Below are 23,738 nucleotides of genomic sequence, written 5' to 3'. Positions count from 1 at the left end.
CCTGGGGCTGCTTTTTGGTGACTTAATGGTATATTTTTGTAAGCTGTGTTTATGATTTATCAACAAACAACTGCAAGAAGCTTACTTAGCACATCTCGGCTAAGGATGAGCACCTTACAATGCCACTGGAGGGCGCTGCAGCACAAGAGAAGCAGACGGGACCGCTGATTTCTCTGGGTGATGAACACATCAACTCACAGTTAAGTGATGCCAAGCAGCGCTGACTTTAAGTATGAAAACCTTATTTTGAAAGCTATTGAGAACCCCAGCCTGTGATTCCAGGTCATTTTTGTGTTTTTCTCCTGTACTAACTCTCCTCCACCGGGCTGGTTGGTGTGTTTCACGCCTCTGACTCATGAGTGAGGCTGCCCTCCGGTATCCACTCCTCTCTGCTGCACATCTGTGCCTTTCAGTTCCCTTTCTGTGGACTCCTTCTCTCTCAGCGGAATATGACTCGTTTCTCTGATTAAATTTGGACTTTGTCAAAAATGCTGCGGGTCATTGTTGAGTCCGCCAGTGGGATCCCCAAAAAGAAACTTGGAGACCCGGATCCTATAGCTGGGGTTGTCTTCAGAGGTGAGACTATTGCTTTGACGTTTTTTTTTTCCAGAGAAACTGCTGTATGCTTTGTTAACTATTTTCTCTGCCACACTGATCATGCATATAATGTTTAACTTTAATCTGTCATCCTTAAAGTTTTGGACATTACTTTAGCAATTAAGCAGTTTCCATCTATTCCTGGATTTTAATATTTTGTCAGTGATTCATGATCAAAACGAAAAGTAGTCTACATCCATATAAGGTCAGAATAGCACTCTGTCCTCAGACAACAGTGGCATTCTTTCACTGCAAGGCTTGATCTTTATATTTACAAAATTAGATGTCTTATTGCACTAAGTGTTTCTCTATTTCCACCAGATTGTAAAAAGTGGATTGCAAAGAGTCATTTATTCTTTGGAAAAAGTGTTTGTGTCTACCGATGTCATCATAAAATTATACTGGAACGCCATATTATGATTTTTTCCAAATTAATAAATACTGTCCATTGTGTTTTATAGGTGAAAAGAAGAAAACCAAAGCAATTGACAATGAATTGAATCCTGTCTGGAATGAAGTAAGTGCAGAATTAGTTAGCTGTAATGCACTGACTGGGGAATTACAAGTCAACTGAGAGCTGCTATTACCTCAGTTAACTGTGTGTTGTTGTTTAAATTGATTGTAAAGGTCTCCTCCCTGTAATTTCAGGTGCTTGAATTTGATCTGAAGGGCTCTCCCTTGGATGCGTCTTCATTCATCAACGTGGTCGTCAAAGACTATGAAACAATCGGCAAAGACAAGTATGTGCATGACAAGCATCAGACAGAGAAATTGTGACATTTGCATATTTCATATTGAGCTTAATACATTGTTTTTAATTAATACATGATCCTCAGCCTATACCTCGCAATATAACATGATACTGATCATATAAACACACTCCTGCCTTTGATTAGGAGGGCATATGAGGGTAAACAACCTCCCCAGGACTACGTGGAGGCGGTCTTTACAGAAACCCCCTCCCAAGAAACCAAATACCTATGTTATGCTTTGTAGTGCAGGGCATTACATAAGGGGAGTCCTCCTGATGCCTCAGAGGTTTACCTTTTCAAACGGCAGACGTGTTATTATAATCTGTGAAAGTGCAGTTGTGTTTCAAATAGCAACACTACAACTAAACTGTTTATTTGAACAGCGTGGTTTAAAGTGGTTATTACGATCTTTTCTTAAGGAGCAGAGCTGCGTGTTGTAGCTTTGCTGAAATTCACAACCACAGGACTCAGTGCAACCATGTTAAGACTTGCATGGCTGGTAAATAAAAACACTCCAGCTCTTACAGGAATGTTTCCTTAAAATAAAAAAAAAAAATCATTTTAACCTTCCCAAAGCAAGACCCTGACTCTCTTTGTTACTCTGCTTAGTTTTCTGTCGTTTATATGTTTGTTAGGCACACACTTGCATCTTTTTGTCTTTCCGCAGCGCAGACGAGAGGGTAGACCAAGTAATAACATTCTCACTGAGTCACTCTGGTGACTGATTGTGTGTAACATAAATTATTCTCGGGCAGGCACAAGGGGTGGGGGAGGGTGGAGGGATGTCTGCATCAGCCACGCAGTCACTTGGATATTTTTCCATGATCACAGCCTGCACCACAAGAGGTGGGGGTGGGGGAGGTGAATAAGAAAGCTTGCGCTGGCTTGTCATTGGCACATCTGTGATGACTAGTTGTAATTCAGCCTGTGATGCTCTGCAAAATGAACTTTAGACACAGTGTGATGCAGATTATAGAGGGAAGAGTATTGGATTGAACATGGAGGCAACATTTGTCACCAACTCACCCCCTCGTCTAAAACCTAGAAGAGGAATGTGACTCACAGAGTTTAACTGGGGACATTTAATGTGTGCTGCCATCAAAATAAAATGCACTGCTCAGTTTGTTTGTTTAAAAGAGATATGCAAGTAGTGGAAACTTAGAAAACCATCATCTGGCTCTTTCAGTGTGGTTGAAAAGTCTTTTTTTTTCCAGTGAAGCAGTTCCACATACTTGAGCTAAAGTTTGAGGTTTAGGGTTAAGTTTTGTTTTCTAGTTGCGTAGGAGAGTTATGTATACAAATATTAATCTGTGTAAACCCGGCCTTACATGTGGCCTCTTGTTGCGACAGTGAAGTGCCATACCAGATTTCCTCTTATCCTCAGTTGACCCTGCTTTCCAGGTACAATCCAATTTTTTAAGCTCTGTATAACAATAAATAACGGCACAAAAAAACAGAGCCAGAGCATAATCATGAATATGAGTTTGCCTGCTTTTGTGTTTGCTTAAGACAGCCTTCTTCTTTGCTCTATTTGTCCAGCCTTCAGCTGGGCACAGTGCACCCAGCACATGCCTGTGGTGTGTTAATTGTTTCCATCTTTCTTTTTTTGTGCGCTTTCACATCATCTTGGTGGCTTGCCTGTGGGACCAGCTGGCCCTTGTCAACAAAGTCTCCTGTTTGCATTTTTTAAATATGCTCCCACTTGTCTTTTTTTTTCGTTGTTGCCAAAATTAGCCAAACAAAGTGGATGTTTTTTATATTTGCTTTGGATGATTTTGGAATATATCCAATGTGTTGAAATCCATTGTGATTATTAATCACTGTTACCACATTACTTCTGTTTGGTAGGAAAAGTAGGTGCTGTTGCACGGTTTGTCAAAATATCTGAAGAAGTGAAAAAGGGAAGTATAAACCGCCCACTATCCAGAGCAACGAACAATTACGGTCACAAACACTGTATCTAATTCTCTCATGAAACTGTTCATCACAGAATGTGGAACCAAAGCATCCTCTGTATTGTTTGTTTTAGCTATGTGTCCTTTGTGTATTTTCAAACAAAGGCAGTTGTTTCTCTTCAAATGCAATAATTCATTTACTGTGATTGTGTGACTTAAGGAAAATATTTGTGATTGCTTTTCAGGTTCATTGGCTCTGCAAAAATCTCTCTAAGAGACTTGGCCAGTGGGCAAGTGAGGTCCCTCCCATCCAAGAACGTGCCCCTGCTCAATGAGAAACAACAGCCTATTGGGGTGAATACAATTAGACAAAAACATTATCCTGAATTTCATGCACTTACATATGATACTTTAAATACACAGTTACAAGCTAAGGCAGCTTTAGTTCTGCCAAATAATGCCTAATATCTATGTAGGTCCGCAGGAAGTAGCTGAATTTGTTTAGTCTGTGATATACTGTAAGAGGCGAGGAACTGATAATGCAAGCATTTACCCTTTTCAGTCAACCATTAATTTGCTCATTGGGTATGAGCCACCTGCCAGCGCTACTCCAAACCTAAATGATCAGCCTCATGGAGACACGTCTCATGTAGATGTTGGTAAGTAGACAGTTAATCAGAAATGAAAAGAGTTGGTAGTGTATCTTTTTAACGCCCCCCAAAAGAGCAAAACAAAGCATCACTCCCCTTCAAAATATGTTGTATAAGTGGTTTTTCATGGGGTTTCACTAGGGATGGGAAAGTATGCAATTTTGTTGCAGATTACAAAAAACACAATATGTTGATCATGATGAATTTCCACTATTGGGATCACTGTATATACGGGCTGCATATGAATCAACCAACACACAACATCTTAATCAATGATATTTCATATTAAAGGATATGATGCCATTTCAAACAGTTGTAAAGCCCTGCTTTTTAAAATTGTTGTATGTTTTTCACTCAAAAAGATGTGTGTCCTAAACGTGATGCATTCAGAATATTTGTTTCGTAACAAAATGTAAGATGAGGTGATTCCGGTATGTAGTTATGTAATTTGAAGAGCATATTTTTATTATTATTGGATTAATATCACGAATCACAATTATTTTGGCCAAGATAAGGGTGACATGAAAAATTGTTCCATTCTTACCCATAATAATAAGCAAACAAAAACACAAAGATACATTTTAATCAATCAATAAACATGCAGGAAAGGAATGTGAAAATAATTAAGGAAAAAGATAAAAAGTCAAAACATCAATACACCCTCTCAAAAACTGGATAATGTTTTCCCGTGATATCTAACAAGTGGCGCCAACTTAATGAAATTCTTTTGGGGGTTTTTACGTAAATTATTCATAGCCCTGTTATACCTGATAACATAGCACTTTGATACGGATAGATGATTACTGTCTTCCAACAAACTACAGTGCACATTTTGGATGCCCTTATCGCCATTCATCGAACTCTTTTAATATTGCTAGTAAGGTTCGACAATTTTTAGGTATTTACTAAAAGGAACACACTTTCTGATTGTTGTCATCGAGGTATTTTAAGTGTCTGCCATGTTTTTAGGAGATTAGCGAATTTCAAACACTCCCAATTTCAGTGAGAGGGTTTTTTTTTTCTCTTATTGCGATGTGTATTTTTTGATTGTGATTATTGTGGTTTTGCTCCACAGGAGGCAGTGATGAGGGAGATGAGGGAGATGAGGGGGAGGCAGATGTTGAGGGAGGAGGTCAGAGTGGAAACCCTGGAGCTCCCACCTCGCCCAATCAGCCTGGGAAACCCAGACAGAAGCCAATCCGTCTCAGTCGCAAGAGGCACAGAGCCTTGGCCAATAAGCCTCAGGACTTCCAGGTATTGTTCGTTTGAGTACTCTGTTCCTGTGTATTTAAAAAATGCTAGTTTAGGGTGAAATTTATACAATTAATCACATGAATAACAGCAGGCTTCACCGGTGCATATATAGATAGTCAGTTATAATAATCATCATCAGTTTTGCAAAAAGGGGAACCTTGTTTTGGTTTTCATCAGGGCAAGCAATTTCACACCTATGATTTTCTTTGGGAACGTATTTTTGTTCCCATGATAGGTCCTGAAATGTATTTAAGCAGGCTCCTTTCTGTACTGAATAAGTTTGTATTTGTTAGCCCATATACCTTTTCAAAAGGGATGCAAATAAATGGCTTCACTGTTTGTTCAGCTGTCTCACTGTTTGTTGCTTACAATGTTCAGATTCGTGTTCGAGTCATCGAAGCTCGACAGCTGCCTGGCAACAACATCAAGCCAGTGGTTAAGGTGAATGTATGCGGACAGACCCACAGGACTAGAATTAGAAGAGGAAATAACCCTTTCTTTGACGAGGTAACGAGTCCATCACCACATAAAAAACCAAAAACACATCCTGTAGAAATTCATTCACTTTACCTTTTTTCATGCTTGTCTGTTTTTAACATGCTCTTATTTTCTCTCTTTGCCACTTAATCCCTACCAGCTTTAATAACCCTTTGGGGCATTTCTCTCTGTATCGGCAGCAGTGATATGACAGTGGACCGTAAAGGCAGTGTCTTCAGCTTTCTCTCGTATCTCACTCCTCTCATATGCGTTTTCTTCTGTCTCAGTTTTTACCAAAGCATCTCAGCTTAAAAAATTGTAAGTCCTAATAATGTTTGTCACCGATAACAAAGTGTGTCTGAGATGATAATGTGTTGTGCATACAGTGAAACTCATTCATTTCTGTTCCACAGATGTTTTTCTACAACGTTAACATGCTGCCCTCAGAACTGTTTGATGAGAGCATTAGTCTTCGGGTGCGTAGATAAGATAGTTTTCCTCTGTAAATATATAAATACTGTTCAATATGTGGGAAATTCTGTAAAGCTGTGTTTTTTTCATGGCAGGTGTATGACTCCTTCTCCCTCAGAGCTGACAGTCTAATGGGAGAGTTCAAGGTATGCTGATTGAAGGGCTTTTAAGTCCTTATCTCTGCTTTATTTATTTCAGAAGTTTGACCTGTAGCAATTTGCTCCCTCTTGTAGGGAGTGCAATATAGCAGAATTGAGGCTTTTATCACCAGCAGGTTGACAGATTTAAAAAATGTTCAGTAATTAAATTCTTTCTTGCTTACACAGCTGGACGTTGGCTACATCTATGACGAATCAGGTCAGTATTTCCATGTAAAGCGCACACGAAGATTTGTTAGTATATATTATGTTGTAGTTGTCTGAATGTCTTGAATATGAAATCACGTCCAGGTCATGCCATACTGAGGAAATGGCTCCTCCTGAGTGATCCTGATGACTCCAGCTTGGGGGCTAGAGGTTACCTGAAAGTCAGCATCATCGTTATGGGAACTGGAGATGATCCACCGGTGCGTTCACCTTCTTTTTTGCCATCAAGTTTCTTTTTACTCAACACAGAGTACAGATCAGTTTAAAGTAAACAAAAAAACACAACAAACTCCTCCCTCCCCCTCCCCACCTCTAGTCTGAGAAGAGAGACATAAGCGAGGAGCAGGATGACATAGAAAGTAATCTTTTGGTGCCAGCCGGTATTACAATGCGATGGGCCACACTCAGCCTCAAAGTCTACCGTGCCGAGGATATGCCACAGAGTAAGTGACCCATAAACTTCTGTAACCAATGTAGTTTAATACAGTCAAATCACTTTGAAAAACAACTATTTAAAACCTGTTTCACATTTCAGTGGATGACGCCTTTATCCAGACAGTTAAACAGGTCTTTGGAGGGGAAGGAGACAAGAAAAACTTGGTGGATCCATATGTGGAAGTCAGCTTTGCTGGCAAAAGGGTATGTCATGTTTAACCAAAAAGAAATTTTTTTTCCAATCTTCCTACTGATTGAATTGAATCTATATGCAATGAAATGTTCTTTATTTTAGCTGTGCACCAAAATCATTGAGAAAAATGCAAATCCAGAGTGGAATCAAATCATCAATCTCCAAGTCAAGGTAAGTAAAATGCAGTCATGTGTCTTATGGGCTTGATTCACATTTCTGTAAAACCTTCAGCACAAATCAACACATGCCTCTGTCTGCCTCTGTAGTTCCCATCCATGTGTGAACGCATAAAGCTGACAGTTTATGACTGGTAAGAGCTAAAACTATCTTCATACACAGCTGCACAAGTGGCAGTAATATCAAAACAAATACCTAACGTGCCAGTTTACTCTCGGCAGGGATCGCCTAACAAAGGATGACGCCATAGGATCCACATTTTTAAATCTGAGCAAAATGTCTTCCTCCGGTGGAGAGATTGAAGGTAATTATGAAATCTGTATTATTGCAATGATTGTTGTCACTCTCTGGTTTATATTTTTATATTGCACTTTGACTCATAATATATATGTTTGTTTTATTACTTATTCCCCAATGGAAACAGATGCAAGAGCTGATACCAACACAGTGTCTGACTGTACGTAAGAAATGCTCACCTGCATGTTCTAACATGTTGCTTTGAGCGTCTGCTTCTGTTTCAGTATCTGTTCTCATACACCTTATATTTAAAAGTCATGAAGCTGTGCAAGTGGGTTTTTAAACAGTGTCTTTATGTTTCAGTGAGCACTGCGGGATCAGAGATTGGTTTTCTCCCAGCCTTTGGGCCTTGCTATGTTAACCTGTACGGTAGCCCAAGAGAATTTAGTGGCCTGCCTGACCCATATGAGGAACTCAACATTGGAAAGGTAAGACTCCGCTATCAGCTCAGCACAGAGCGTTCAGATCTGTAGATAAGGTCACGTGATATTTACCTGCACGACATTGTGTACATAAAGTTTTGCATTTTGATTTGTCGCAGGGTGAAGGCGTTGCCTACAGGGGGAGGGTCCTTGTTGAGCTGTCCACTCAGCTAGATGGAAAGGTTGATAAGAATGTGGACGACATCTCTAGTGATGACATCCTGGTGGCGCAGGTATACACTGTGTGCTGTTACTCTGTCATACCGTTATTCCTGCTGTTTCCTAATTAATCGCATTTATATGATAGATACAGGCCACAAGGTTTTGAATCTGTTTAATATTGCTTGATTACTTTTTTTATCGACAATGACAATGTTATTGCAGGGAGGGTCTTACCTGTAGTGATATTTATTAATCTAGTTTGTTTTGGTGTGAGTTGCTGAGTGTTGGTGGTATCGGCTGTAGAGATGTCTGCCCTCTCGCCAATTTAATGGAACTAGATGGCACTTGACTTCTGGTGCTTAAAGCGCCAAACAAATACAATTTGTCCCTTAAAATGTTTGCCTACAGAAAATATCAGTAGTTCAGTCTTAAGCAAACTTTGTCTCTGGTTCAGAGCAGAGACAAAATAATCCTGCCCTTTCCTCTAACAACACCACATTGTTTTTAATTGAGTGCAGAAATACCAGCGGAGGAGGAAGTTCTCTCTGTGCGCTGTGTTCCACAGCGCGTGCATGCTCCAAGAGCCAGGCGAGCCAATCCAGTTTGAGGTCAGCATTGGTAACTATGGTAACAAGATGGATGCCACCTGCACGCCCCTCTCGTCCACCACGCAGTACAGCTTTGCTGTGTTTGATGGTATGAAAAGAAGAAGTCTGCAAGAATTCATAAAATGACTGAAAGATTCATTCCATTTTATGATGTGGTTTTTCTTCAGGAGAATGAAGGAGCTCCACATGCAGTACATAGTATTTCAGCATTGTTAAATGTATTTTTTATTGAAAATTATTTCAAATGAATCATAATCAGTGGAATATACATATATAATATATATCATTAGAACTCTAATGTAACAGTAGACAGTAAGTCATAGTGTTTACAATGCTGCAAATGTGTGTTTAAGAGGTGACGAGGCCAAAGAGAACGAGAGCCACATGGACACCAAGGTTTGGTGAGCTGTTCACTCCACAACTATTGTTTAAAATGACTAGGCATATTTTGTATCCCACAGGTAATCACTACTATTACCTGCCCTGGGCTGACACTAAGCCTGTAGTGATTCTCACTTCATACTGGGAAGACATCAGCCACCGTCTGGACTCTGTCAACGTTCTCCTCTTCATTGCTGAGAGACTGGTGAGAACAAGTCTCAGTGGCACATATTGTACATGTCCACACAAGTATCACCGCTCAGTTAACTCCTTTTATCCGTCTATGTGATTTTTTTTATAGGAGTCCCACCTCACCTCTTTGAAAACAGCCATACTAGCCAAAGTGTCTGAGAGCCGTCTGGCAGAGATTTGGCTTAAACTCATCAACCACTTGATTGAGGACCTGAACAGGTAAGACAGGACCAGACAGATCCCGCACTGGACCTGTGTGTTTTATGAAGTAATGCCCAACTGCAAGTTATCATCAGGAAAACTGTAGTGTGGCTATTGCCTTTATGTCAAATACATTTGCAAGTTGTTGCGTTATTATTTCTCGTTTTGTTCCCATCCAACATTACTCTCTATAACAAACTTTTGACAGTTTCCAGCTTCCAGTGCTGGAGGGCCAGGCCAATATCACAGCACTGGATCTTCAGCTGAAAAACCTGCGTGATGCTGCTGTGGGTGGAATCAAAGAGATGGCCAGTCGCATAAGAGAGGAGGCCACAGATGTCAAGGCTACTGTTGGTGACATTGAGGAGTGGTTGGACAGAATCAAGCAGCTGGCAGAGGAGGTCAGGAAAAGCAAAGATTTGAACGTTATTTAGCCCCCCAAAACATGTCAGTTAAAAAAAATAAGCTTTTCTGGTAATTTTTTTGTGATAGGAGAAGATAGTCTGTGAAAAAAATTATGTCCCTCCACCTCTTCCTACTGCGCTTAATGGCATTTACCAGAATCAGACCGTGGTGCACCAAAAACAGCCAATCAGAGCTGAGAGGTCTCTAACCCGGCTGTCAATCATGTCAAACACTGCTTGTCACCTGAAATACCAAGCAATGCACAGCGCCCATCAGCCAGACTACCTTTCCCATTTTACAGCTAAAAAGTACAAGTAAATAAGTTTCTGGTAAACTGAGGTAAGAAATAGAAACGACAGTAACCGAATCTTGATTCTTATTTGATGAGTGCTGCCTAGCTTGACAATTTGACCACAGTTCATGAGGTGATTGACATGACTGACAGCTGCATTAGAGACTCATTGGCTCTGATTGGTTGTTTTTATTCACGTGCAGTAAGACCATAAGAAGCGCTACAAGGCAATAGGCTGGGAATATGATTTTTTTTTTTTACAGATTATATATCAGAGTTAATGCTGTGTGAATATAGTGACTGTTTCAGCAAATATGACAAAACTTTTTTTTTAATAAAAGTTACCATGCACAGCTTTAATTATGTAATTGAAATACTGTGTCTCTCCATTAGCCTCAGAACAGCATGCCAGATGTGATCATCTGGATGTTAAGAGGAGAGAAGCGGATAGCTTTTGCTCGTGTCCCAGCAAACCAGATCATGTACTCCAACTTTAGCGAGCAGGCGCGTGGCAAACACTGTGGACGGACTCAGACCATTTTCATGCAGGTAGGAAAACAGCCAACATAATATTACATTATATATTTCTCTTGTAAATTTCATAAAGAGTTTCAACACTCATCATTTTTATTTGTCAGTACCCCATGGACAAAAACAAAGGTGAAAAGGTCCCTGTTCAGCTGCGGATCAACATGTGGCTTGGTCTCTCTGCCCATGAGCAAAAGTTCAACAGCTTCTCAGAGGGAAACTTCAGCGTCTTTGCTGAAATGGTACGGTAGCTAAAAAAAGCAACTTTTAAAAACACATATACATTTAATATGATTTCAGTTGCATTATCTCTGACATGTCCACAGTACGAGAACCAGGCCCATGTTTTAGGGAAGTGGGGAACAACTGGCCTGGTTGGTCGCCATAAGTCCTCGGACGTGACAGGAAAGGTGAAACTCAAACGAGAACGTTTTCTGCCACCACGTGGATGGGACTGGGAGGGGGACTGGTTTGTCGACCCTGAGCGATGGTAAGTTTAAGAAACTCATTCTATAACATACAGGTACACACTCACACAGTCCTTTGTGATTCCTGGCTTGCACAGTCTCAAGTGCAAACATCCTGTTATCACTGTTAAGTTGAACATGCTCCTGAATTCTGTTCATATTTCAGCTCTATTATCTATTAATTGGCAGTAATCATCAATCATTGCTTGTGCCAGCCACATCATGAACACAATCACAGGAAATGAGAAGGAATTTTGGCACCAGCCAGTTTTCTGATTTTAGAAGGTCTCCCTCCCTTTCTGAGTGCCTCCTAACTCTAAAGTGCTTTCATTCCCCTTCAAAGGTTCATGTAAACAATTTTAGCGCTCTGAAGCCCGTCTTCCTGACTTGTTACGTTCGGTTTATCACGGTCCTACATAGCTGCTATCTGAGTCACAAAGCCTCTCATCAACCTGTGTGCTGTGCTGCTGTTTTTTTCTGCAGCCTGTTGACAGAAGCCGATGCCGGCCACACAGAGTTCACAGATGAGGTTTTCCAGAATGAAACACGTTTCCCGGGTGGGGAGTGGAAGCCGGCTGCAGAGCCCTACACAGATGTGGTACGACCTGTCGCTATCTCCTGCACACACAAACGCACATTTCATTTTTGTGAAAAATGTGGTGTAAAGATAACAGGACAAATCGCTGTCTATCCATGTTATTTTTCAGTCTTATCAGTGTTTCCTGTGACATTATGTACTTAGGAAAAGCTGCTTTGTTGTTGAACATTGTGGTCTTTACGGATGTGTCTTTTTTTGGTTGTGATGTGTAGTTTTAATTTGGGCTGCTACTAATGATTACCACAAATACCACAAATAAATTTAAAAAATGCTAATATACTTAATATTTTAAATGGATCCTATGACTGTGTAATGAGGAAGTGGTTGCTCATAATGATGGACCAACAGAAAACCATCACCCAAATGCAGCTCTCCTCAGGTCTTTGGGGCATTTTAGCATCTTTCAGCTTGTTTTGGTTTTATGGCATGCAGCTTAACTGTTTTGAATCACTTTAATTCCAGACACAGCAGTTAGCAGCTGCATTTGGATAAAAATCGTTAGCAAATGTTAGCAATGAGCTGCTGAACATACCTGAGCATTTAACATTTGGGTCATCAGATATTCCCCTCAGAAGTTGCTGGAGAGCAAATTGGAGCTAGGAGAAGAAATAATATTTGACTTAATTAAGTCTCATGCAGCCAAAAAATGTTCATGTAGGTTTAAGGATCATAATTATTAAAATGATTTGAAAAGAAAGAAACTCTTTGCATTTGTTAAGTTGTAATTACTCAGTATTGTTATGAAGTAACAAGTAGATTTGCTAAAATTATTTAAAATTGCCGTTTGTTGTTGATTACTGAGTCTCATTCCCAGGTCATCAAATAGACAAACCAATGTTCAACCCAAACCATCTATATTTGACGACCTTACCTCGGAATTAGACTCAACAATCAACTGTCCGCTTTCCACTTTTAAACATTTAAATTACAGTCCTTAATTTTCTGTTTATTAACATCAAACCAAAATTGGTATTCAGTTATTTGAAGCACTAAATCGAGTGTCTGTGTTGTGAAGAATGGAGAAAAGGTTCCCAGCCCAGCAGAGTTTGAGTGTCCACCTGGATGGAACTGGGAGGATGTGTGGAGCTTTGACAGCAACAAGGCTGTAGATGAGAGAGGTAACATGAACACTAACACAAAACCTCATGTTTTAAATACTGTGAGTCCAATTTGGTCTATATGTGTCTTTTGGTACTATAGGTTGGGAATACGGAGTTACCATTCCTCCCAATGATAAGCCTAAATCTTGGGTAGCAGCAGAGAAAATGTATCACGTCCATCGCAGGAAGAGACTCATAAGACCACGGAAGAAGATATTGGATAAAACAGCTGTTACTGAGGTGAGGAAGAGGTAGTAGATGAGAAACAATTCAAAAGATGTTATGTTGTTCATTCTTTTCCTGTCCTCATCTCTTGCACAGAGGCAAGAACCAGGGGAGGGTTGGGAATACTCCTCCCTAATTGGCTGGAAGTTCCACAGGAAGGAGCGCTCCTCTGATACGTTCCGCCGCCGCCGATGGAGAAGAAAGATGGTCCCATCAGACTGCATTGGGTCCTCTGCCATCTTCAGGCTGGAAGGGGCACTAGTGAGTCCCCTGAGAGACATTACTGAATACATGTTATACTCTTACAGTTCCCCCAACGAGGCAGTTGTCATGGCAGCAGCTGCTACTTTATGCCATCTGAGTCATATCCTCTCATTATTCTCCCCTGTTCCTGTCAGGAAGTGTATTTTAGTTCTGCATTCTTTTCTGCAAATTTTCTTCAATTTTGTTCTTTTAAACACCTCACTCTGTGTTCTGTAAACAGGGGGTTGATGTTGATGAGAAGGCCAGTAAAACGGATGCAGCCAAACTATTTGGTGCCAACACACCCACTGTTTCCTGCCACTTCAGCCGTAAGTAGTTGGGTCAGATAAAATAATTCCTGGTCACTCTGGTCGCTGATTATTTCTTCAAAGTTCTTGATGCAAGATAGCATTTAATCAGGAACCCTGTAGACTCTGGATTGTTCAGCAGATGTCCTGTGAAGTTACATTGTTTTTGGAGGCGATAGAGTTGAAAATGCTGATAAATGTTATCTCCCTTCAGGTTCTTACCTTTACCACCTGAGAGTGTATGTATATCAGGCGAGGAATCTCTGTGCTATGGACAAAGACAGCTTCTCAGGTAAAAATGAAGCAGACAACTTGTGGTTCAGAGTAACCAGACAAAGTACAAGCCTGATAAAGAGGAGTTAATGAAGTCTACTTGGGAGGTACTATTCTGCCAAAAAAGCCATTAAACATCACAGTGGAGAATTTAATGTATCCAAAATGACAAACCTGTTCACTACTGACACTGGGGGAATTGGTCCAAGGTCCGATTGTATCCGGTTTTTAAAAATATATATTTACCTGACTATTTTTTGCTGGAGATATTACAGACCTGACTTGGTGCATGTCCAAGATGTGAGAACCCTGATAACTGGAACAGGTCTAGGGCCTATTTTGTAGACCTGATAAGCCCTGAAATTGAATTTGCCATTAAAACACTGTTATACTACTTAGAAAGTTTTTTATGTCGAATACAAAGTACTTTTTTTACCAAACTTATTCCAACTAATCTTTAATAATCTTTAGAATGCCTATTTATGTTTTATTGGATTATTTTGTCACTTAGTTGTCGTTGTCGTTGTGTGAGCTGCTGTAATGCCTGCAGTCGACCAGTTTAGGATATTTCTAACTCTAATTCTTCTTATTCTTATTTTATTGAGCTTTGCAGTGCAGCTGAATTTCATGGTATATACCTATACAATGACAATAAAGGTATTTTGATTCTTATTCTTAGATAACGCTTATATATATAGATGTTTAAACTTTTATCAATATGGACATGCCACACATGGTTAGAATGAGTAGATTCTTCATAATTAAACTGTTTTTCAAGATATTGTATGGAATCTATGAACACCAAAATTAATTTAGATGTACTAGCATGATAAACAAGAGAGATGGAAAAAGGTGACTCAAGTCAGAATATGTGTCCATTCCCTGGGACCCAGCCCAAAACCAATATTAAGACATGGATCCGCATCTGTATGGGTCCCTGTGTTGGGTCTCGGGTCCAAGGGTCAGGTTAGATCGGTGAAAACGTCAGCATCACAGGTTTACACATTTTGTCCTACATTTCCATCAAATAATTATCTGGTCCTCTTCAGATCCCTACGCCCATGTGTCATTCTTGCATGTGAGCAAGACTACAGAGGTCATAAGGTCCACCCTGAACCCCACATGGGATCAGACTCTCATCTTTGAGGACATTGAAATCTACGGAGACCCACAAACGATTGCCCGCAATCCCCCTGATGTTGTTTTGGAGCTGTGCGACAGTGATCAAGTGGTATGTTGTATATTTAATCCGCTGAATAAAATTGCGTGCAGACTTTTATCTAGAAATGCAACTGGTGTTTATGGTGGTTGTAATCCAGCTTTGCTAAGTCTTTGTGTGTTTGCATTTTATCTACAAGGGTAAAGATGAACCTATGGGTCGCTGCACCTGCCCTCCAATAGTCAAACTGAACCCCAATGTGGCCGTCAACCCAAGGTTGCTGTGGTTTCCCGTCACCAAAAAAGGCCGCAGTTCTGGGGAGATACTGCTGGCTGCAGAGCTCCTACTGAAGAACAAGGTAAAGAAATACAAAAGAAAGTAAACATACTTTGACTTCATGAAACTGTACTCAGGAGGTGATAATGTGCTTTGCCCTCCAGGCGGATGAAGGAGATCTGCCACTTGTGCCTCCTCGCCGAGGAGAGAAGCTCTACATGGTTCCCCAGGGAATCAGGCCTGTGGTGCAGCTCACTGCGATTGAGGTACACAACCCTTTGCCAGCCCCTATCAATTGCCATGACACATGTTACATGATCAGACAAGATCAGCCCAACCCTAAAATTTCTGTTGTGGTTTCATACAATTCCCTTCCCCCTTTCACCTATCTCCCACCACCACTCTGGTCCCCTAATCTGCCCATACTAGTTTTTCGAAGAGTATTAATGTGTATATTTGTTCCCAGGTCTTGACTTGGGGCTTGAGGAACATGAAGACCTACCAGTTGGCCACAGTTTCTTCCCCCAGTTTGATAGTGGAGTGTGGTGGTGAGATTGTTCAAACCGCTGTGATCAAGAACTTCAAAAAGAACCCCAACTTCCCCGGATCTGTGCTGCTGCTCAAAGTGGTACAAAACCCCGAACTTTCTTCAATAATAATCGAGACACTTGTAAACGTTTCATGTCTAGATTTTTCAATTTCTTACATGGTCTGTGTAATTGTTTTCTCCCCTATAGCTGCTTCCCAAAGAGGAGATGTACACCCCTCCCATAGTGCTGAAGGTCATTGACCACCGGCCATTCGGTAGGAAACCCGTCGTGGGTCAGTGCACCATCGACTGCCTAGAGCGGTTCCGCTGTGATCCTTATCGCATCAGCAGTGAAGTCTGCATGTCTGCCAGAGGTATATACACATACATGCACTCGTACATCCACACACATTCAGCTGCATGCAGGAAAGGCTTATTGTATCCTGTTTCGATTGACTTTGCAGTGGCAATGATTGCTGCTGCCCAGGGAGACATCGTCATAGACATTGAGGAGAGTCCCATCATGAAAGCTGAGGTAAATAATAACAATGCGCTCACAAAAGGTGGAAAGATTCTCACATCTACTTTTATTTATTGATAAGTCTTCTTTGTTTGCTTCCCACTTTGCAGCTTCAAGCAGAAAAGGTGAGACTTTACTTATTTCACAGATATTCTAATGATAGACAGCATCTCTAAAAACACAAAGTTCATCATTATCTTTAAATCTATAGGAGGAGGAAGCAGTAGACTGGTGGAGTAAGTTCTATGCCTCTGTTGGAGATCAGGAAAAGTGCAGGCCTTATCTGAAAAAGGGATACGACAAATTGCAGGTAAGAACATGTCATTGCACAATAATTGATTCAATCTTTGCCTTGATTCCTTGTTTGGGTTTAGTTTTGCAAGTTGCAGCAAGCTGACTATGGCAGGATTATGGCTGTACTGATTCCTTCTGATACAAGTTTGCAATAGTATATAGAAGTGGGTTTTTTTTCTCAGATGCCAACAAGACCAGTCAAACAAAAGGGAGTTTCACTAGTTAGTTCTTTATATGAAAAGCAATGCAAAAGTGGAAGTGCTATGGATACTTTCACCTAAGCTGTAAAGTATATCAGTTGAAAGCTCAGAATCACAAAGATTTGACTTAGTTTTGTGTAGCAGACAATGCAGTGGATACATGTAATTTGTGTTCTGCCTTCTGTGTTATTTTGTTTTGTTTTGTGGTTTTCAGGTATTCAACAGTGAACTAGAGGAGGTTGCAGAGTTCCAGGGACTCACTGATTTCTGCACCACGTTCAAACTTCAGCGAGGAAAGAATGAAGATGAGGAAGATGATCCATCTGTGGTGGGAGAGTTCAAGGTGAAGGAGATACATTTTGAGAAAGTGTTCCTGGTCAGTCAGCAGTACATCAAACCTGAACAAACGTAACATGAACAATCACTGCTTTTTCTGTTGCACAGCTACTCCTCATAGCCTCTGTCTGTCCTCTGGTGGATAATTTATGAATTTCAGTTTAAATCAAAGGATTCATTGACTCATACTTCTCTCATATGCTGGAAAGCTGAATAACATTAAGTTAACATAACCTTAGATTGATAAACATTCACAGACTCGCATTTGACTTTGCCTGAAAGACCATCTGAAAAGAATTTGGCTGTTAGATGTTATTAAGACCAGAATTGTATCATTGTCAACTACAGATGAGGACATGACTATGGAGGAAGTGAAACCTATGATCAAAACTGTCACTCTTATGACTCTTACTCACATTGGGCTCACTTCTATAGTGAAATGTGTTGTGAAAATAAATTGTTTTTTTCTGGGAAACTCCCTCAAGGAGCTCTGGTTGAGGACCACAGGTTGAAACTTTGTGCTCAAATGTGATTACAGAGGGGATGTTAAATTACGAATGATTCTGTCCTCTTTGGTGATATTCAGGGCTCATTCAAGATTTACCCACTGTCCGATGACCCAGTGGTGCCAGCTCCCCCCCGTCAATTCAGAGAGCTTCCTGAGAGCGGACCTCAGGAGTGTCTGGTTAGAATTTATGTGGTGCGCTGCCTTGACCTGCAGCCTAAGGATACAAATGGCATGGTGAGTGTTATATAAAGCTGTAACTGTACAGCCACCCCTGATTTGGTGATAAAGAAATTAATCAGAAAACTGCTCAAGATTTTTATTAAAGGTGTTTAATTTTTTGTGCCTTCTTTCAGTGTGACCCATACATTAAGATCGTATTGGGAAGGAAAACAGTGGATGACAGAGATAACTACAAACCAAACACCTTGAATCCAGAGATTGGGAGGTGAGACAGCAACTTGTTCTGTGTTCAGCTTACTGAATTTTTTTTCCTTTTTTTTTCCATTGGTTCAAATGATTACGGCGAGTTTTAAGTTTCTGTAGGAACAGAATTAAAAGAGCAACAAGTACATTAATTGATGTCCTCCGTTTTCTTCAAGGATGTTTGAGCTGTCTTGTTTCCTGCCTCAAGACAAGGATCTGAAGATTGCTGTGTATGACTACGACTTACTGAGCAGAGATGAAAAAGTGGGTGAGACAATCATCGATTTGGAGAACAGACTCCTGTCTCTTTTCAGGCCCTGCTGTGGCCTGCCACAGACTTACTGTGTGTAAGTATAAACTGATTATAGTATAAAATCTAAAGTACATGCTAGAACGTAGACCAGGGACTTCTTCTTTGGTATGTTCAGTTTCTCAAACTCAAACCTAGAAACCTAAAATTTTCTTGCAGCTCTGGGACCAATCAGTGGAGAGACCAGCTCAAGCCCTCCCAGATCCTTCAGAACGTGGCCAGAGTGAGAGGCCTCCCTCCTCCGCGCATAGAAGGAGATGGCAGCTCACTGACCCTCTCAGGAAAACAATACAACCTGCAAGATTTTGGTACTGTAATTTTAGAAAACTAGGCAGAATGAGTAGGATTTGTCAGCTGTGATTTGTAAATACAACATTCAAAGATCGCCCCTCCTCCCAGGCTCAGTGGCTTTCCATGGATCCGTGCTTATGATCTGGCACTTGGTCCCTATGTTTTTATAGAGTCCCACCCACACATTGTACATGCTGGTATTTGCTGGGGGCTACAACTATGCCCAAAGGCTAATGAAAAGAAACATCCCAAACACAGAAAAATACGGATACAGACACCGCCAGATACCGCCACACACAGGCCAAATGATAAAAGTATAGTTTTCAGAAAATCAGTGCTTGTAGATTTCAAATTCAAAAGTGCAATAGAAGTGCTTGCTAGTAGCAGCCTATTAGGTCAAGATGACCGCCACATCATGTTTAAACCAGGCCTTGCAGTGTGCAGAAGTGCAATTTATAAGAAACAGGCTCACGTCATGTTCAGGTTTTTTTTTTTTTTAATTTGCAGCACGCCATTCAAGTGAGCCACAGTTTGATTTAGAGGTTGTTGTTTTTTAATTTTTTAATTACATCATTATTTTTAGGGAAATCCTACTCATGCTGCTTTTGACAATTCTTTATCAGTATGCTACAGTTATATTTTCTTCTCATTTTTGCTGTTTGTATGTCATCGATAATAACATCCATCTCCTACAGTAAAATATCGTTTTATCTTTGACTTTTGTTATCTGCTGTGCCCTTTGCAGAGGCAAACACTGTGATCCACCAACACTTGGGTCCAGCCAGAGAGAGACTGGCTCTGCATGTCCTCAGAAAGCAGGGCTTGACTCCAGAGCATGTGGAAACCAGAACCCTGTGCAGCTCCCACCAACCCAACCTGTCTCAGGTTAAAACAATAACACTACATTTATTTTTTTAGTAGAGTAAAAGCTAGCAGTAGAGATAAAGTACGAACATAATCCTCTGTGGAAAATTTTAATGTTGTTGTATGATAGTTTTGTTTAAAACAGTCACCCTTTCCCACAAATACAGGGAAAAATTCAAATGTGGGTAGACATTTTCCCCAAGAGCCTTGGTTTGCCAGGGCCTCCGTGTGATATCACTCCACGCAAAGCCAAGAAGTAAGAGACACTTAACAAAAGTCTATTTTATCGTAGTGCATTTAAGGATCAAACATAACGGTATATTTAAAACAGGTACATCTTGCGAGCCATCATTTGGAACACAACTGACGTCATTCTGGATGAAACAAGCATCACTGGAGAAAACATGAGCGACATCTACGTTAAAGGGTACTTTGCTTTTCCTGGCTCTGCTTGACTTTTACATGCATTCTTTACCCATTGCACTCATTTACAAACTTCAACTCACTATGACCATGTTTCTCAGATGGATGCCAGGTATGGAGGACCGAAAGCAGAAGACTGATGTCCACTACAGATCCCTGGATGGTGATGGAAATTTCAACTGGAGGTTTGTCTTTGAGTTTGACTACCTGCCTGCAGAGCAGCTGTGTGTTGTCTCTACGAAGGTGAGTGAGATCCTGGATCCTGTTGTTAATAACCATACATATTTGTTGTGCTGGTATGATGACAGGAAGTGATCTAAGTGAAGATTTTGGCTTTTTACAGGAACACTTTTGGAATCTGGACAAAACTGAATTTAGGATTCCTCCTAAACTGATCATCCAGATATGGGACAATGACAAATTCTCCCTGGATGACTACTTAGGTGAAAAAGCATTGTTATTAACCACATTTTATGCCATGATGACACAAAGGAAAGGTCTTAAAATATAAAAAATATACTAGAGAGAATAACTGCAATAAAATATTAATATTTCCTGTCTTTATCTCTGTTATAGGTTCAGTTGAGCTGGACCTTCTTAATCTGATCTCTCCTGCAAAGACCCCAGAGAAGTGCAGCCTGAAGATGCTGCCTGGGATGCCAGGCTCAGTATCCTCCAAAAAACCACTGTCCAACTCACTCTTCTCCCAGAAGTCTGTCCACGGCTGGTGGCCATGTGCGATAGAGCAGAATGGGAAACATGTGCTTGGTGTATGTTTATGTCCACAGCAAAGTCCATAGTAAAGTTTTTTTTCCAGGTCACTATTTAAGAATGTGTTCTTAAAAACTCCACAGGGTAAAGTAGAGATGACGCTGGAAATACTTGAGCAGAAGGAGATGGAGGAGAGACCGGCTGGGAAAGGCAGAGATGAGCCAAACATGAATCCCAAGCTGGACCCACCCAAGTAATAAATCTGAGTCCATAAAATTATACAAAATGCACAAAATATGATTTTGTAGTTCAATGAACTGCTTAACGTAACCTATGTAATTTATGTAATTATTTCTTTCTTTATTCAACAGCCGCCCCAACACGTCATTCTTCTGGTTCACAAGCCCTTGCAAAACCATGAAATTCATCGTGTGGCGCAGATTCAAATGGATTTTCATTATAGGGATTATTCTTCTGCTTGTTATCTTGTTCCTGGGGATCCTGTTCTACTCCCTACCAGTAAGATTACTCGGCCATCTGATAATTTATTGATATGAACATCTATGAAACTTCCATACTTATTTTTAATCGATCACACATTGTTTTTCCACAGTATTTTGTAATCTGAGTGAATTGTAATGCCTGTCGCACATTTACAGAACTACATCTCAATGAAGATTGTGAAGCCTTTCTCCTAAGGAGCATTGCAGAGAAGCTGTCTGCCTTCCTGCCGCAGAACCCACAGTTCTCTTCGCTGTTACCATCGTGAAGAAATATATGATGACTTCCTCTGCTGATGCCATAGCAGACTGATATTCACCATTCTGCTTGCACATGATACTATTATTTTTTTGCACTCTCAGTATTGCTTACATTACATTTCTTGCGTTGCAAATAATCTTTCATGTTCAAATTTAGACAAAAAAAGAAAGAATATCAAGAAATTTATATTTTAATAAACTTTTAAACAAATTGTTCACATTTTGTTCTATATGTTTTTAACTGTTTTTCATTTGAATGTGCAAATCCTTTAGTGTTACAATTGAAACAGTATTTTTCTTTTCTTTAACAAACATCCCTTTCCACCTCCCACCTTAACCCCCCTGTTCCTGCTTTGAAAGTCTATAGAAATATAGGTTCAACACACAATTACATTGATTCCAGATTTTTTAATGAATAAATGAATAAAAAAAAAAAGAGACAAAAAGGGTGAAGGTCTTGTAAACAGTAACCAGTGTGTGAGAGTGAACAGTGATATTGTATAATTTTGTATTACTTCTTTCCTATTGAAATATTTTGTCATTTTGCACACATTTTTTTAGTGATGTCTTTATTTCAAACATGTAAAATATAACAAGAACAGCATTTAAAAACATATGAATAACAAAGAGAAAAAAAGACAATACATTTTATCCTCAACCTGCCTCTATTTAGGCCTATATGTGGAAAAAGGTGTAGGAAGAAGTATAAACCTATTTAATCCTACTCATGTATTCATTAATGAAATTATTATAAAAACTCCCCTGTAGAAATCCAAGGCTTGTCATATATGTACCAGCACACACATATGTACACACACACACACACACACACACACACACACACACACACACACACACACACACACACACACACGCACACACATCTAAATGTGTATATACATAGACCCTTATACAAAAAATAGATACATTATTACCAAGAACATATAAAATCAGTGCAAGCATTTGGAAACTAACTTCATGTATGAATTACAATAATAAAATTAAACCTCATTACCAGAATTAAATGTTAGGAATAGCAAAACAAAGCACTCTTGCAATAAAGAGAAAACTAAATTGTGTTTTAATCATTTAAAAAATAAGTAAGGATAAAACTAAGCACAACATCAAATAAAGTATTACAAGTCTACATTGAACTCATTATATATATATATGTACTGTTATATGAAATGATTTTTATATCTTCACTTTACATTTTATTGCTATTTTATAGCTTTTATCTGTTATGCAGCATTTCAATTCATTTCAATACCTCCTTAGTGGTTGCACGACAGGAAACTCCTTTTCGACCCAGTTGCTACGAGACCGTCTCATGATCCCGCCTCTTGTCATGTTAAAACCGTCCTGATTGGTCCAGTTTCTCCTGCCGTCAACGTGAAGCAGCCGCAACAACGAAGTGAAAGTAAACCGGATGACAACATTTGTGATATGTGTGTGCAGATAAATAGTTTAACCTGCAAATAATTAAATAATTATGTAATACACTTAACTCCGAAGTCCTGCACAAAGAGGGACATGCTTGTAAGTGGTGTCTTGTCGTTTTCATGTACATAGCACTGCTAGCTTGATGAAAAGAAACGCAGCTAACGAATAATAGCTAATGGCTAACGTTTAGATTTGTAGCCAATCAAAGCTAAGTTAGCTCAACATGACTTGTTTTTTTTAAGTCTTGTAAGACGTGACTGCATCGATGTAGCAAGCTATTAATAAAACCCGAAGGATATAAATTATACCACCAATAGTTGAGTAACTATTTTTTTGTTTTGTATTGCCGTGAAGATAATATCCTAGTATAACAATTGTTAGGGTTAGTTAGCTAGCTAATTGTAGCTTTGTGGAGCCTGCCAGCAGCAGCTTTGCTTCGTGATGTGCTGGCTGCCGAGTGCTTATTTGTTGAAAACTGCCGTCAGGAATTGAAACTGATATCTTTGGCAAGAGACTGAATTGAAAGCTTAGACCACATCTCAGCCCGGTCGAGTTGCCCACCCTCACTTTAGTAGAAATTGGACCAAACAAAGTATAAACACACAGTCTGACAATTTCAAGGTTTGAGTTTAGCCTCCGATCAAGATCCTACATAAACAAATGAGGTGTATTATGCTCTGTTTGTATGGGTCTTATCTGGAGGTCAGAGGTCTAGGGCTGAT

The 23,738-nt window shown here is 40.0% G+C and overlaps 2 protein-coding genes across 2 annotated transcripts in view; both read left to right on the top strand.

Moving 5' to 3' along the window:
- Positions 1 to 252: 252 nt before the first annotated feature.
- Positions 253 to 21,789, top strand: myofl (myoferlin like). The gene is made up of 54 exons (XM_042501594.2): positions 253 to 576; positions 1,059 to 1,114; positions 1,246 to 1,337; positions 3,490 to 3,598; positions 3,807 to 3,903; positions 4,970 to 5,148; positions 5,527 to 5,655; positions 6,039 to 6,101; positions 6,192 to 6,242; positions 6,423 to 6,453; positions 6,546 to 6,661; positions 6,778 to 6,904; positions 6,997 to 7,100; positions 7,192 to 7,260; positions 7,356 to 7,399; positions 7,488 to 7,570; positions 7,691 to 7,723; positions 7,867 to 7,991; positions 8,105 to 8,218; positions 8,666 to 8,843; positions 9,217 to 9,341; positions 9,438 to 9,547; positions 9,738 to 9,930; positions 10,620 to 10,775; positions 10,865 to 10,996; positions 11,081 to 11,244; positions 11,705 to 11,819; positions 12,835 to 12,937; positions 13,020 to 13,159; positions 13,241 to 13,405; positions 13,629 to 13,716; positions 13,910 to 13,987; positions 15,018 to 15,199; positions 15,327 to 15,485; positions 15,568 to 15,669; positions 15,870 to 16,031; positions 16,141 to 16,306; positions 16,397 to 16,467; positions 16,563 to 16,577; positions 16,664 to 16,762; positions 17,161 to 17,289; positions 17,869 to 18,024; positions 18,144 to 18,235; positions 18,390 to 18,560; positions 18,683 to 18,831; positions 19,560 to 19,699; positions 19,846 to 19,934; positions 20,010 to 20,105; positions 20,203 to 20,344; positions 20,445 to 20,544; positions 20,678 to 20,871; positions 20,956 to 21,065; positions 21,184 to 21,331; positions 21,472 to 21,789. Exons 1-54 carry the CDS (start codon positions 489 to 491, stop codon positions 21,508 to 21,510), a joined length of 6,168 nt encoding a protein of 2,055 aa, XP_042357528.2. The 5' UTR covers positions 253 to 488; the 3' UTR covers positions 21,511 to 21,789.
- Positions 21,790 to 22,962: 1,173 nt separating this feature from the next.
- parga (poly (ADP-ribose) glycohydrolase a) overlaps positions 22,963 to 23,738 on the top strand; it is a 34,751-nt gene continuing 33,975 nt past the window's right edge. The window contains exon 1 of the mRNA XM_088087038.1: positions 22,963 to 23,112. The gene's annotated coding sequence lies outside the window, so the exon portion shown is untranslated. The remainder of the gene's footprint in view (positions 23,113 to 23,738) is intronic.

The sequence above is a fragment of the Plectropomus leopardus genome, chromosome 13 (genome assembly GCF_026936395.1).
Source record: "Plectropomus leopardus strain MGB_pleo_1.0 chromosome 13, ASM2693639v1, whole genome shotgun sequence".
Lineage (NCBI taxonomy): Eukaryota > Metazoa > Chordata > Actinopteri > Perciformes > Serranidae > Plectropomus > Plectropomus leopardus.
This window is presented reverse-complemented; position numbering and strand designations above follow the sequence as displayed.